Source organism: Sinocyclocheilus anshuiensis, unplaced genomic scaffold (genome assembly GCF_001515605.1).
Source record: "Sinocyclocheilus anshuiensis isolate Anshui unplaced genomic scaffold, SAMN03320099.WGS_v1.1 scaffold247, whole genome shotgun sequence".
NCBI lineage: Eukaryota > Metazoa > Chordata > Actinopteri > Cypriniformes > Cyprinidae > Sinocyclocheilus > Sinocyclocheilus anshuiensis.
In genome coordinates, this window is record NW_015552543.1 from 922,066 (window position 1) to 938,457 (window position 16,392).

Consider the following 16,392-nt stretch of genomic DNA (forward strand, 5'->3'; position numbering starts at 1 on the left):
AGACATTCTACTAACTATAAGTAACTTTGCAACTACATGTCAACTAATTCTCATTAATTTGCAACTACATGTCTGCTAAATCTAAGAGTAGACTGTTAGGTTAGGGTTAGTAGAATAAGTTGACATATACTTGCAAAGTTTCTCATAGTCAGTATGTTGCATGTTGTGGACCCATCAAAACTTCATTAGCAAAGATGCTGTTACAGTTAGCAAGTTCAATTCATTTCTGTGAATCACTTCAAGCTATCCATTTAAATGAATCAATCCAAACTCTACTCAACTCTAACTCAACTATTCATAAAATCATGTCACATCTCTGTTATCCTTTACCTTTTCAAAACAGATAAATATCTTCCAAAAGGCTGGAAAATATTATATTATATTATATCATATTATATTATATTATATTATATTATATTATATTATATTATATTATATTATATTATATTATTGTCAGACTCTGTTCCTAGTTTTGTGTGTGTTTTGCTCCCCATGTGCCTTCCTTGCCCTTATTTGGTCCTTCCGGTTCCTGTCCCCATTTAGTTCTATTAGTTCCAGGTGTTCCTTGTTATTAGTTTTCCTCCTCACCTGTCTGCCCCTCGTTATCTGCCCTATTTGAGTTCTAGCCCATCCTGTTCTCCCTCGTCTGGAATTGTATGTCTACCCTTGCTACGTGTGTTTTCCTTGTTCCCTGGATGTTATTAAAATCTATATGTTTGAATTCCTCTCCTCGCTCCTTCGTCTCCGTGCTCCTCACAGTAGCGCACCGTAACAATTATCATGTCATATCTCTGTTATCTTTTACCATTTCAGAACAGATAAATACTGTAAATATCCAAATCTCTTTACAATTGACTGTGATGGCACGTTTCCAGAGTTATTAACATCATAAATCTAGCAAAACATTTTTTAAATATTTCTTTTAAAAATGGAAAGTGCACATTTTTAACATTATACTTTGTGTTTTATTATATTGGCATTAAATTACAAAAAGAAAACATTACCATTGCACACAAAAGGATGTTTCTAATACAACATCTGAGGGAGTGACAGTAAATTTGACATCTTTCTCTCTTCTGACTGCTGTAAATCTCTTTATTTATTTTGTACTTTTTGGAAACATGATTGTGCATGACAGGATTTTTATTTTGCTTTTGGAGCAAATGGGAACACAAAACTATTTTTTTAAAACTATTTTCCGTTCACCACTATAGACATACAACGACTTAAGCTTCAGAGAACCCAGAAACGTCCATTATTAGAAAATCATTGAAAGATACTTATTTTCTGCACTGTGAAACATGCAAATGTTGCCTCAGGGTTGTATTGTTGTGCTTTTCCATGGTATAACGCGTGTTTGTGTTTGCGAGCAAGTAACAAGTGTCGTCAGCTGAGATCAAATGGGCCGAGGAGCAGCGACTGTGGTCGTGTCCTTCTAAAAACTGCAGGCCGGCTCCCCAGGCACGGCTATAAAAAGAACAACGGAGAGTGAGGGGTTATTCTTAGCAGCAGAGATGTTAGTGCTCCACTGAGCATGTTTTGGATGATTTGATCGCTGGCATATTGTTTAACAGTGGGCCGTGTGGATGCGTGTGTAACACACATGCTCTGAGGTAGTTGCTACGCTCCGCCTGCTCCAACAAATGCTTTTTCCCCTCAGAAAAAGAAATCACCCACTGCCAAGAAAAACAACAGATGCTCATTATACTTATAAATTATTGAGAGGCCCATGTAGATGCTTTTTTTAGCAATAAATTGTGTGTTCTTTTTCTTCAGAACAAGCGTGGCGATCTGCAGATTTCAGAAATACATTACACACTTCTGAGCAAGCCAAACCCACTCAAAACCCATTTGAAAACATTGTTTTTGTGATTCCACTGACACTGTCGTGCAGAAATGACACACTTCACTATGAGGGAGTTTGTTCTGTGCTGGTTAATGGTCCTCCTGAGGCTCTTGAAGGTTTGCCCACAGGAGAATTATATTGCTCAGAGGTTGCTCTTTTATGTCACAGGAGACTTAATTGAGTTCTCTGTTATGTTTTACTGAAGTAGCAACAGATGTGTCTTGTAGAATTCTGTAGTAGAGATAAAAATAGTCACAAACTGATATAAAGTAATAAAGCTATAAATGGATAGCACTGCTTGATTGTGTTTTATTAGTATCCATTTTTCAAACAGTCCCAAAACATAGTCCCAAATAAAAAAATTATTGTGATCAAAATCTATAAATTAATTTGAATAGCATAGCTTGGATCATTTGGTCTTGGAATAATTTGATGAGAAAATGAGGAGACTTTTGATTGCAGACTTCTTGTACAATATGTTGAGCACAAAGAAATTGTGAGAGACTTAAAACAGCTTCAATGCATTTAAATGAGTTTTCAGAATGTCATTTTCTGTATGTTTGCATGTGCGTACTTGACACAAAACGTGTCCAGAATTTGTAAAATCATAATAGGTTCAAATTTGCATGAACGTATAAGGGGAAAGTCTGTATCTTAGGTCCATTTTTAATCATCTTTTTTTCTTCAGTGTACTGAAAGCAGAAATGATGTAGGATTTCCTTTGAAACCAACTAGTAAATTAGCTAGTACATTTCACAAATAAATAACAAAATTATATATATATATATATATATATTCTTGTAAAACAAAATCCTAAAATCTGCATTTTTTTTGCCACTGGAATTTATAACTTCAAAAAATATTTTTTTATAGTGTAGTTTAAATGGTCCTGCTAGTGTGAAAAATTTCTATTAATTTAAGTTTAGTTTTTTAATCTTTAATTTTGTTGATTTATTTTTAATTTTAAAAGTCTTTTCCATGTACTTTCTAGAAGTGTTCATTTAGTCTCTATTAATTATTCTAAGTAGTCTTTAAAGTTATTGAGACTTGCCTAATAATCAAAAAGAATTAAAATAGTCTTTAAAAAGTTCTAGATGGAATTAAGTTTGTCACACTGCATATTATATTATATTATATTATATTATATTATATTATATTATATTATATTATATTTTGTATTATATTATATTCTTGAATTTCATTAGGAGAAATAAAAACTGTTGCAAATGAGAAAGTTATTTACAAAGAAAGGGTATAATCTATTTTATAATCTATTTAATGAAAAATGTTGGAGTTCATATTGAGAAGACTTGATTGCAGATTTCTTGTACAATATCTTGAGCACAAATCTTGGTTTGTGGCATTATTGAGAGATTACTGGGTTTTATCCTCCAGAGAATATCCTGAAAAGCAGTAGATATGAGCTAAAGTCTCCATTTGCACTTTATCTCATTGCACTCTAGGAGAAACTATCGAGACAAAATGGATTTCCCTTGCAATTTTCTTTTCTAACGCAGGCAAATTTTCATAATGCGCAGCCACTTTGGGCTCCTTTTTTGCTGTATTTTTCTCAGTGTAGCAAGTTCTAGCAACCTACTGCTTTGTAGTCGTGTTGTGTTTTTTTTTTTTCTGTTGCTAAAAATAGCTCACAGCACTGTGCGTTTCTGTGAGAGAGAGAGAGAGAGAAGTGATCTGTCTGCAGAACAAAAGGAAATCCTCGGAGTGATGTCACTCACAAACACCTCCCGGTGAAGGGCTGCAGTCAAAAGCGGAGGGGGAGTGAAAGATACTGGAGGACGGAGGCACAGCGAGTGATGTGGGATGATGGGAAGAGGTGAACGCTAGCCTACTCTCCTTAATGACTCGCTTCTGCTTGACTTGGCCACTGGTCCGGAGGGAGCTGTAATGGAGAACAGGGCTCAGCCTAAACACACGCGACGTCTTAAAACGGCTACTTAGTATGCAGGAATTGTTCTTTATTCGTCCATCGAAATTTGCACTCATGTGTTTGGCCATGTGGAAGCGCTCAGTGTGGTGGTGCATGTGACATTGCATGTGTCTCCGGTGGGCTGTTCCTTGAGCGGTGGAGGGTTCTGCAGCGGTTGGGGAGGGCGAGAGCGACCTGGAGAAACCAGCCTTAACAAACACACTCACAGGCATCAGCTCGCGATTACAGAAGCAGCGGTGCAACTGAGAGCAGATCGCTGGTGAGTGCACTACACACAGACAGCATATGCATGAATGCTGTAACGGTGTCGCTTGCCATCTGGGTTCTGCTCACTACCGGAATGGAAACTTGTCTTTAGATTCTGGTTGAGCTGTCTGTGAGACATTGCCTGCTTGGGTTTCTGAGCGTGTAAGAGGAAAGGCAGGACGCTGCACCTTGAGGTACACGTGAGCGAGGCAAAGCTTCCAGCAGCAAGTGCTTTTCGTCGCCAGCTCTCGAGAACAAGATTCCATTATCCTCAATTGGCACCGGCTAGAGCTTTTAAGGGGCTGCACGCAAATGGATTTGTCATTTTGTATTTATGCTGCTAGGTTTTAATGGCGCAGACTGATGCATCTCGTATCGTTGAGATGGTACGGAATTGGGAGAGACTTAGAACAGCTTCAGTGTAGTGTTTAAATGAGTTAATGTCGTTTTCTGTATGTTTGCATGTGCGTACTTGACACAAAATGTGATCAGATCAGATTTTAGGTTAAAACTTGCTTGGACGTATATGGGGAAAGTCCATATCTTTGGTCCATTTTTGGTCCATCACCTTTGTTTCCCTTAAGTACAGTGAAAACACTAATGTAGGATTTCCTTTGAAACCATTTTCACTCTAGTAAATTAGCTAGTACATTTCACAAATAATTAAACTCAAAACTTGTATATTTTCTTGTAAAACATACTCCAAAATCTGCATTTTTGCCACTGGAATTTTTAACTTGAAAAAATATTTTTTTATAGTGTAGTTTAAATGATCCTGCTAGTGTGAAAATTTTCTATTTATTTCGTTTTATATTTAATTTTGTTTATTTATTTTTAAAATTGCCATAAAATTTCCATGCGTGTGCTTTCTAGAAGTGTTCATTTAGTCTCTATTCATCACTCTATGTGGTCTTTAAAATTATTGAGACATGCCTAATAATTAAAATAGTGTTTAAAAAGTTCTAAATTGAATTCAGTTTGTCACACCGCAGGACATCGAGCTGTTGTTTTAAAAGGACAAAGCAGAATACTCTGTCAGTATTATTTTGACAGTCCTTTGTAAACAGTTAAATCATGTTTGAGACACTTTATCTGTGATGTTCCGACTAATGTAGCTTATTTAATGATGAATAATCTTATAAAGTCAGGTACAGCACACCAGATCAATACAGGAACAATGATAATGAAATCTACATGATAAAAGCAGATTGATATTGGAAATATTATGAAAAAAAATCAACTTTGTTGATATGCCCCTAATGATCTTTTGGAGAAAAAATGGGCCTGACACGCCTGAGATTATAGTTCATAAATAGACTGAGCTAGATCTAATGAAATAATAATCAATTTTGTCCAGAGGGAATCCGCTGGCTCACTAATGTGAAATAATGTAGACTTAGAGGTAGTGCTTTAATTAAATGCAGTATCTCTTTCCTGGGGTATGAAAACACTGTGTACCAGTGCAAACTGACAGAGATGAGGAATTACGTATAGGCTGTAGTTAACCTTGATAGAGCAAGTGCTTCTAACATGTAACAGGGATCAGACAGCTAAATATTACCGTTTTCCATTATTTATGGTAGATTACCTTAGCTGACAATACTGTATATACACTAAAGTTCATTTAAAATTTTTTGAAAGAAGCATCTTATGCTCACCAAGGCTTACAAAATGTAGTGAAAACAGTAATATTGTGAAACAATTATTATAATTTAAAAGGACTGTTGTCTATATTGACACATGTTAAAATTAGATTTATTCCTGGGATCAAAGCTGAATTTTCAGCATCATTACTCCAGTCTTCAGTGTCACATGATATTTCAAAAAATATTCTAATATGCTGATTTGCTGCTCAAGAAATATTATTATTATAAATGTTGAAAACAGTTGTGCTGCTTTATATTTTAATGGAAAACATGATAGGTTTTTGATGAATTAAAAAAAAATGTAAAGAACAGCATTCATTTGAAATGCTAAAAGAAGAACCGTAACCGAGGAGGATTATTGTTTAGAAATTATTGTAAAAAGGTGAAAATACCTACCTTATATCCCTGCCTTATCTGACCTTTAAAATTTTTGTTGTAACCTAATGTCCTGCTGTATTAGTTAAGTAATATATTCACGTTGCCTAAAAAAAAAAACATAAAAAAATTACACATGATAATAAATAAATGAATAATAATGTATGAGTCATTCATTTAGTACTAGGTTTGTGGTTTTGGCATCATTTTATTGCTGACTTTGATATCTATCTGATCACAAGGAGCTTTCCATCAAATCCAGTGGTGTTTTCTCCCAGAGCTTCAATGAAGGTTTAATCTATCACCTCTAGAATGTTCTATAGTGTCATTGATTAGGTCAGACCCAGTCCTGTGTTAAATAAAGCAGCATTGGTCTGACACGGATGCTCTCTTTAGAAGTCTCTGCTGCGGTGACTGCCCTTTCCTGAGTATTGAACTGGAACGGCTTCACTTTCCCCAGACAACAGTCAGCCCCCTCAGTCAATGGGGACTATCTCATTGGTCTGAGAGCCATTCATTTCCTCACTGCTGCTTTTTTGAGTGCCACTTCTTTGACCAGTTTCTACCAAAATGGTGAAATGTTGAAAACAGTTGTGCTGCTTTATATTTTAATGGAAAACATGATAGGTTTTTGATGAATTAAAAAAAAAATGTAAAGAACAGCATTCATTTGAAATGCTAAAAAAAGAACCGTAACCGAGGAGGATTATTGTTTAGAAATTATTGTAAAAAGGTGAAAATACCTACCTTATATCCCTGCCTTATCTGACCTTTAAAATTTTTGTTGTAACCTAATGTCCTGCTGTATTAGTTAAGTAATATATTCACGTTGCCTAAAAAAAAAAACATAAAAAAATTACACATGATAATAAATAAATGAATAATAATGTATGAGTCATTCATTTAGTACTAGGTTTGTGGTTTTGGCATCATTTTATTGCTGACTTTGATATCTATCTGATCACAAGGAGCTTTCCATCAAATCCAGTGGTGTTTTCTCCCAGAGCTTCAATGAAGGTTTAATCTATCACCTCTAGAATGTTCTATAGTGTCATTGATTAGGTCAGACCCAGTCCTGTGTTAAATAAAGCAGCATTGGTCTGACACGGATGCTCTCTTTAGAAGTCTCTGCTGCGGTGACTGCCCTTTCCTGAGTATTGAACTGGAACGGCTTCACTTTCCCCAGACAACAGTCAGCCCCCTCAGTCAATGGGGACTATCTCATTGGTCTGAGAGCCATTCATTTCCTCACTGCTGCTTTTTTGAGTGCCACTTCTTTGACCAGTTTCTACCAAAATGGTGCCGGTTCTCAATTTGGTGGTTTTGCTGGTTCTTCACCCTGCATTTCCATTAACTGACAGTTACTACATAACTTGGCCACAAACATACACAAACAAACAGTCCTGCAGAGTAGCAATGTGCAAATTACTTATTTTCAAAATGAAATAGTTGGGGGGTTTGGCTGAACAACTAGTCAACATTTTTTAACTGGAAATGTAATTAGGCTTGTTTCAGGTTGCTTTCTGATCCCTGATCTCAAACTGGCATGTTTCATAGGGGGTATTTATGTATAAAGCACATGATCAAAAATATGTAGTTGGAGTGCACAGAACAGATTGAAGGGGTCTTGAGATTTATTTAAACCATAATACATTTACATTTAGTCATTTAGCAGACACTTTTATCCAAAGCGACTTACAAATGTGAAATAACACGCTTGGAAAATTCCAGCGGCTCTTTCCGCAGCTGACAGCGCAGCCTGGACAGTGTGTCTTCTTTATTTGTTTTTGTAGAAGATACGCAGCCTCTCATGCTTGTGGTTTAGATCTGCAGTATCTATGGTGAACATATAAATAAACATGAAGCTGTGCGACGCTACGCTGCAGTTCTCGGACTGAACTGCCCTTCACAGCTCCGTGCTGCACTGCTAAACATGCCTCGCAGAACACTTGTCATTTACAAGCTAGTAAAGGACAACTGAGCCCTTACATAGCAGCTGCGTGGTGCACTGGCACAGGGTGGTATTTACGAAGGAGGCTTCCGAGATTCCAGTGTCTTCCTGTAGAAGAGGCTCCTCAGATGACTGGAGGGCTGCCAGAGACACTCTGCGCTTCAAATGACCTTATCTGGTTGGACAAAAGAGTCACCTTAAAAGAGGTTATTTCATTAAATCCTGACGACTGATAGAAATAAAACTGCAAAGCTTGTTCTTATTAAGTATTTATGCAATGTGGGTTGTCATTTCAATTTATATTTTGGGTTAACCTCTAAGTTAACCTCTATTGACAGCATTTGTGGTGAAATGCTAATTGAGATTAATTAATTTATCTGTTATAAAATACATTTTAAAAAAGCACAAAAAAGAAGCAATTCAATGTTGTTATTGTTTAAAATAAAAGTTCATTTAGATTTTTGCAGCATACAGTCAAATTTCAGGGTGATACAATTGTACTAAAGAAGTTTAATTGAAAGAAAGTCATGTGGTGCAACCAGCAGTATCCAAGATATGAAGAAAAAAAACAAGAAATTGTAGAGAAGGCCCCTTCAGACCCTCAAGACTGTCTGTTTCAATAAGTACTGTGTCTTAAAATATGTTTTTAAGATACTTATTCTGATCAATTCTGGTGTAACGTCATGTGGCACAACACCCCGAAACCGTATGAATTTCTTATATTTATGAATTAGTAATTCACAATTTTGTTAGAATATATACTTTTATCGTGATAAATATATTCAATATCTTATTTCTAAAATAATGATTGATATTTATTCATGTATTTAACACAATTTGTTTTGTTTTTATTTGATAGTTACACCACATGACATATTAGTATGTCATGACTCATTACATTTAAACATTTCTTTAAAATGTATGTGTTTTAAACTGTATTTTCAAAAGATTAAATCATGGGTTTTTTGTCATTGACCTGAACCTGGACTTACAGTAAAATAATCATTTTTCATGTAGCACCATTCAAACAGGATGAGTTTACCAAAAATAATAATACAATAATAATAAAATAAAATAACAAAGAAATGACAATAATAGAAAAAGAAAAAATACTAAATTAAATAAATATATATATATATATATATATATAACAAAAAAGTGCAGAGTGAATTTAAGTTAAAATCACAGTATTATAGACACTTTACAAGACTTGTACAAGGGAAAAAAGAAAGAAAAAAAGTAATTATTTACTTACCCTCATGCCATTCCAAACTCAAATGCATTTAAGATCTCTTGCTTCATAGACTCTAAGTGCATTAGCATAACTGCAAAATTTTTCAATTAAAAACAAGTGCTGTTAATAGAGCTTTTTGAGCCCAGACCATTCTTTTAATGATGCACTGCTAATGCCTTTTGACTTTGACTTTATTGTCAAATGGTAAAGGAAGTCATACTGAAGTGGAGACAGAAGCCACTAATGAGTTTGTGGGTTTTAGGGGCCTGGGGGTTGAAAACACTCAGATCCAACAGCACTAAAAAAACAGCAAGAATTAACAAGCCATAGATGAAGCTACTGTATCTCTACCCGTCGCTCAAATGGCAAAAATAATGAGCTACAACGTTGACATCCACATTACTCTGGTGCGTGTGTAATTCTCTCTCAGCACCTCTGCTGCTGTCTTCAGTGCATTCCCCTGTAATCCACTCTTGCGGCAGCTATAGCCACTGCGTTTTCTCATAGAGGGATTGTATGCCGTTGTGTAACAGCGATAGCGTTGTTTATTTGGTAACCACACTTCTGAAAACTGTAGTAGCCAGCTAGGCAAAACTTAATTAGAGACGATTCATTCCCCATCATGCCAGATGGTTATGGCTGGTTTTCCAAAAATGAGTGAGGCAACTTATGGTTGAGGCATTTATAACAGGAACAGATGGGTTTTATCTATTGCATCCATGTGAGCTCATTAATGCAGCCAGGAATACAAGGTTCGTTTACAGCTCTTTATAATTAGCTGAGAACACTGACACTTGTGCAGCTAAACTAGGATCTGTGATGACAGCTCACTGTAGATTATAGATATGAAGAATAGGAGCAAGTAAGTATTATAACAATGTTTTAATGCAACAATTTCAGTCGAGTGTCAAGTTTCTCCTAGACAGCAATGAGACTAAAGGATAGCAAATGGAGACTGGAAAACATAGTATTTTGATGTGTTCAAAAAATATCTCAAGAATGTCTCAAACAGTGCTCAGATTGGTTCAGGCTATAGAGTCTGACATCAAAAGTCAGAGGTTTCAATGTGAACATTGCAACAAGCAAATCATCTCAGCTGTCCACAATGATTTTATTGTTTTTACTGTATATCGAAATCGTCCTGTTTTAATTCAAATGTTCGTAGATAAACTTGATACCTAAAGGGATAGTTCACCTAAAAATGAAAATTCTGTTAACAATCCAAAATCCATAAGACTTTCATTCATCTTCAAATCACAATAAAGATGAAACCTGAGCAATTTTGTCCCTCCATTGAAAGTCCATTCCACCAAAACTATCACATATAAGCACTGATCAATACAGATACTCATAGCGCATCAAATATGTTAATCAAAAGTTTAACCTTAAAGGGATAGTTCACCCAAAAATTAAAATTCTGTCGTTCCAAACCCGTAAGACCTTCATTCATCTTCGGAACACAAATTAAGATATTTTTGTTGAAATCCGAGAGCTTTCTGACCCTCCATAGACAACAAGGGAACTACCATGTTCAAGGCCCGGAAAGGTAGTAAGGACATCATTAAAATAGTCCATGTGACATCAGTGGTTCAACTGTAATTTTATGAAGCTCACAGGAATACTTTTTGTGTGCAAAGAAAACAAAAATAATGACTATTATTTTATAGTTGCGTAAAATTAAGGTTGAATCACTGATGTCACATGGACCATTTTAATGATGTCCTTACTACTTTTCTGGGCCTTGAACATGGTAGTTCCCTTGTTGTCTATGAAGGGTCAGAAAGCTCTCGGATTTCAACAAAAATATCTTAATTTGTGTTCTGAAGGGTTTGGAACGACATGAGGGTGAGTAATTAATGACAGCATTTTCATTTTTGGGTGAACTATCCCTTTAATTGCGTGATGTTTAGAACAAACCTCATCATTTGCCTCAAGCAAGCACATTTGAGCTTATAACATACAATGAGCTCTATTTATGTGTGATCAATGTTTTATATGAATAAAAGCCTAAATCTGTTCGTCATATAAAGCGGTTATGGTTCATATGGAGTACTTTTATGGTGCATTTATTAAGTTTTTGAGGCTTGAAAGTTTGGTGGAATGCTCTTTCAAAGGAGGGACACAAATCTTTCAGGTTTTATTAAAAATATCTTCATTTGAAGATGAAGTTGAACAAAAGTCTTAAGGGTTTGAATGAGGGTGAGTAAATGATGACAGAATTTTCATTTTCAGAATTTTCACTCAGAACTCAGTAGTCAAGCCTATTGAGCTATAAAAGAGCAACATCTGAGGATCGAAAATCAGATCAAAACTGTAAATCGGGAATTCCCACAGTTTTATCCTGAGATAACTGGCCACCAAATGTCATATATTTTGCATCGAACATTTCTAAAATATTGTAAATCTAAAAAAAAAAGACCTAAATTAATCTCTCGCGTCTTTAAAACCAGAGTGGCCAAAATGAGAAAGTGATTTATGTAGGAATCTGCGCTGTTGCTTCGGTGCAGGTGGTAAGCTGTAATTCCCTAAAGACTGTATCACCTGCTTCACCACACGCTTTGCAGCGAAAACAATTGTTATGCTGCCGTGTGCATGTGGAGATGTTAAGGGTGGTGTTGTCAATAAATTATAGTGATATTAAAAGCGCAGGGGTTGACTCGCCTGGAGGCTGCCCCTGTTATGAAACAGGCTTTTAGCATTTTCTCGGGCTCTCCGCCTGTCAGCCTAAATCTCGCTCAAGCATCCGAAATGAGTCGAGAGGAAAAGACCTGAGGGGTGGAGGTGGCCGTTAAAGAGGAGACGAGGAGGAGGCGAGGGGTGGGTGGGGGCGGCTTGTCCCGAGCCTCGTCTTAAAGAGCGGGAAGGGTGAGATCTCATTGTCAGTCGCAGTCAGTCAGGCAGGCGGGTGAGACGCTCCGCTCTCATCTCCCCGGATCTCTGTCTCCCTGTAGGTAATTACACCGTTCCGAAGGCTTATCCTGTGCGCCGAGAACAGGAAAGAAATGGAGGACTGGATCAGCTCACTGAAATCAGTTCAATCCAGAGAGCATTACGAGGTAAGAACGCTGTTTGACTTGAGTTGCATCTTGAACTATCACTGTTTTTCAAACACACTTCTAAGATGCATGCCTTAGAATCCCCTTAACTGTTTTCAATCAGGTCCTGTGTATTTCGCCACATGCTTTGGGTGTTCAAATCCAGCTTCTAAACATACCTACTTTCAGATTTCCTCTTCTCTTCTCATATGCATCTGAAATATTATGCATAGATATCATGTTATGTTTAAAATAGTTCTGGAAAAAGGCATTTTGCTCTGTTTGTTGTTGCTAATTGACCGACTCTAATTGTGCATGTGTGCATGTGGTGGTTTTTAACATCTGACACCAGTAAATGAAAGAGCGGACTGCAGCGTTGAGTGTTGACTGTACGCTCACTTTGATATGAGATGAAGATGGTTATGTAAGACTCTCAGCCCCCGTGTTCTGCAATACCACACCCAGAACTCCAGCGCTCCGCTGGCACCCCTGACTGGGGGCGCCGTCCTCCCTATTCAATCGTTTTAACATTCAAGACGCATCAAACCGACAACTGGCCTCTTAAATCACTGTTCTGTTGCTTTAGGGTGCTGCAGGTAGATGCCCATGCCGGTGTGGTGTTGCATGCAGGAGGGTTGTGTGTCATACACCTGCGGCTGTTAAATGTGTGCCAGTCTGTGTGATGCATGTGTGTGTATGAGAGCTGAATAATGTAGCCTTTGTTTTAAGGGCTCTGAAAAAGTCTTATCCTGGCGCTGCCAATTTGTCTTAACTTCTCCTTTGCTAGACGGCACAGTTTAATGTGGAACATTTCTCAGGGATGCACAACTGGTATGCCTGCTCCCACGCTCGCCCTACCTTCTGTAACGTCTGTCGGGACAGCCTCTCAGGGGTCACTTCTCATGGCCTCTCTTGTGAAGGTAGGTGTCTGTTCATCTCTCTCGGCTTCTCAAACCCGTGTGTCGGATAATCCCTCTTTAATTATGAAGCTGCTTCACTCAGCTCGCTGTCCTTCCCCAAAGGTGTCATTTTTTCATCAGAGTTGGTCAAGGGTGGTCAGGGATGGCTCAGGGCTGCATTAGAGTGGATTGCACTGGTCAGAGCTACTTAGTGCAGAAGCACAGCTAATTGAGATGGGGAAAAGATCTGGACAGAAACACAATGCAATAATAAATCGATACACTGACGCCGGGTATCTGTCTTTTATTTGTTTATAATTTCCACTTCAAGGATATGATGTGTTTGCTTTTTATATTAAAATGCACATCAATCAGATAAAAACAGTTGAGATTGCAGATATAAAAATCCTTTTCAAACAGGTATCCTGAACACTCCACCTGTCTGCCGCAGAACCACTTTTAAAGTCAACTTCAAACACCAATCACAGCCAATTGTGCTTCAGTAATCGGACATCTTTTTTGAGTGAAATAGGATATTCAACGATAATTAGAATGGGCTTGTAGAATGAGATTGGATTTTATCTGTCTGGAATTTTTGGGATCTTATAAAGGGGGAATGGAAGGGAAGGGTTGAAAAGACGGATTGAAGGTGAATTATTGAAAAGTAAAAGGTTTTTCTGGTTAATTTCAGTAGTTAGATCCTACTGTTAGATGCTACACCATATGTGGGCAAAAAGCACATTTTTCAACTGATGGTAGTTCAAAAGCAGCTGTGTACTGGAAAAACAAACAAAAAAAACAATAAAAACAACAAAAATTAATATTTATATAATGTTATATTATATTATATTATATTATATTATATTACCATTAACTAAAAGTAAAACAAAAAAACATAAAAAATCATTAATTAAAACAAAATAAACATTAACTGAAAAAAAAAAATATATATATTTAAAAAAAGTCAAACTTAAAATTGTTTTATTTCAGCCAATTGCCAAGACAACAGTTGTCATTTTCATTTAGATTAACTTGAAGTACTGAAATATCCAAAACTAAATAAAAGTAATAAATAAAAATGTATATATATACGATATATGATACGATACATTAAAGATACATATGAAGCCGCTACCGATGCGATGCGATACGATTCACCCCTGTTACGATGCAGTGCGATCCGATTTTGTTTTGATCCGATTCAACACAATACAGAAACTAACCTGGTCTAAAGCAGGCTGTCAGACTAAGCTGAGTTCCTCTAACACTGACCAATAGGAACATAATGATATTACCACTGTCTCGCATACTATTATTTGACTTTTTTTTTACAGTTTCTAGCCATGCAGCCTTTCTCTCTGGTTTTATGACAGCTGCACCTTTTATAGTTTGCGGAACAGATAGCAGAACATTAGAACATTAGAACTATCTAAAATTGCTCTTTAAAGCATTAAAATAACTAAATTAAAAGTTAAAATCACTGAATTAAAAATAAATAATAAAGAAAATGACTATATTTTAACTGCTATAAGAAACACATTAACTCATTTGAGCTTAGTAATTAGGACTGTACTAACTTACATTTGATTTACCCATTACAATAGTCCCTTTACAGTTACTGCTACTCATAAACTGTTACTCATAAAAATACACTTACATGTAGGTTTAAAATTCTACAAAAGACATTTAATGTCCAACAACAAATATTTTAACAAAATGTATATTTTACTCAGAATTATTGCGCTCCGTCTGTTTAGCGCGCATGCGCGCAGCTGCGGTCGTTGCTCTCGTGTAAGCCTCGCCCACTCCTGACAGCAAAAATTGATATATTTGCATGACTGTCTAACATTTACACATGAAGAATATAACTGACATGTCCGTTATGCACTGAGGAAAACACAACGTCTCAGATGCATTAAACAGCACAGATATATTCGCTGTTAGCCATGGTGGAACGATTTGATCCATGATCAACATTAAGGCGTGCACAAATGCACAAATTAGTGAGATTGTGTGAACTTAATTTGTTGTTTATGGTACCGCTTTAGCCCCGATTGACTTGTTAGATTATTTCAAGTCAGGTTTTGGACTTTAATCCCAGTTTTTCCTCGGGTCTCCGTGGTGTTGTGATGCGTCATATTCACGCAGCAGCAGTGGTGATAGAGAGGAGAAATCAATCTACATTTTGGTCATAGATTATTGGTCACTTTCTAAATAATAAAAGTATAGCGCATCCACTAGTAATTATATATAAATAAATAGTTTTTTGCCGATGCAAATATATTAGAAATGATGTATCGCGAATCGCGATATAAATGCCAACTTATAGCTGATGCACACTTTTTAAACCGATGCATCGCATCGTTAACTTTTTATGCCGATGCACCGAGCAAATCGGGGAATCTTCCCATCCCTAATATATATATATATACTGTATGATTTAGATGACTGGCTTAAAATTTGATAATACAATATAATTTGATACAAGATTAGAAAGACAACTTTTGGAATATGAGTCAGTTATTAATACACAATATGAACATACTTATGAATAAAAGGTTAATCTGTAAAATAAAATAAAATAAAATAAAAGTATATTTAAAATACTGACAGAAATGGTGACCAATCACAGCACCTAAAATATATACTTTCCTGTGTACATTCATAAACATTTTGTGTATTTTACAGCTTTTTTGTTTGTTTGTTTGTTTTCATATAAAATCTTGATGTTGAAGTTTGTGGCTATTTTTGAGTTATGTCTAGAATCACCTCAAAGTACATGCTGGCAGGTTAAAACACTCTCACTAAAAATACCACATCCAGGATCATGCATTATGCATGCTAATGGTGTGACATCATGTGGAAAGAGAGTGCTAATTACTTTCAGAGATATGCAGATGGTGCTCATTAAACTCGGCTGACTGTCATTGGCTCTCGCATAGCAGGAAGTAAAAATACTAAGCCTCTCACTCACGCCTCAGTTTTAATGAGAAATTCAAGTGAAACTCACACTACTTTGTGAATAATACAAGCCTCGTCATCACCGCCATCCTAATGTTTCCTAATGTTGATTTTCCACCAAAACATCAAGACGCCATTTAGTACGACAGTTTCCTGGGGTCACGTTGAATTAGGCAAAAAGGTGTGGTTATGTGTGGTCGCAGTGGTCTAGAGAGCGATAATTAAGGAGCACTTTCCAGTGCTGTTGTCAC

The 16,392-nt window shown here is 36.4% G+C and overlaps 1 protein-coding gene across 1 annotated transcript in view; it reads left to right on the forward strand.

The window, feature by feature from the left end:
* Positions 1 to 16,392, forward strand: part of LOC107663995 (diacylglycerol kinase delta-like) — a 61,214-nt gene that overhangs the window by 29,747 nt on the left and 15,075 nt on the right. Inside the window, exons 5-6 of the mRNA XM_016454439.1 lie at positions 12,198 to 12,302; positions 13,069 to 13,201. Coding sequence (XP_016309925.1) covers positions 12,198 to 12,302; positions 13,069 to 13,201 — 238 coding nt within the window. The remainder of the gene's footprint in view (positions 1 to 12,197; positions 12,303 to 13,068; positions 13,202 to 16,392) is intronic.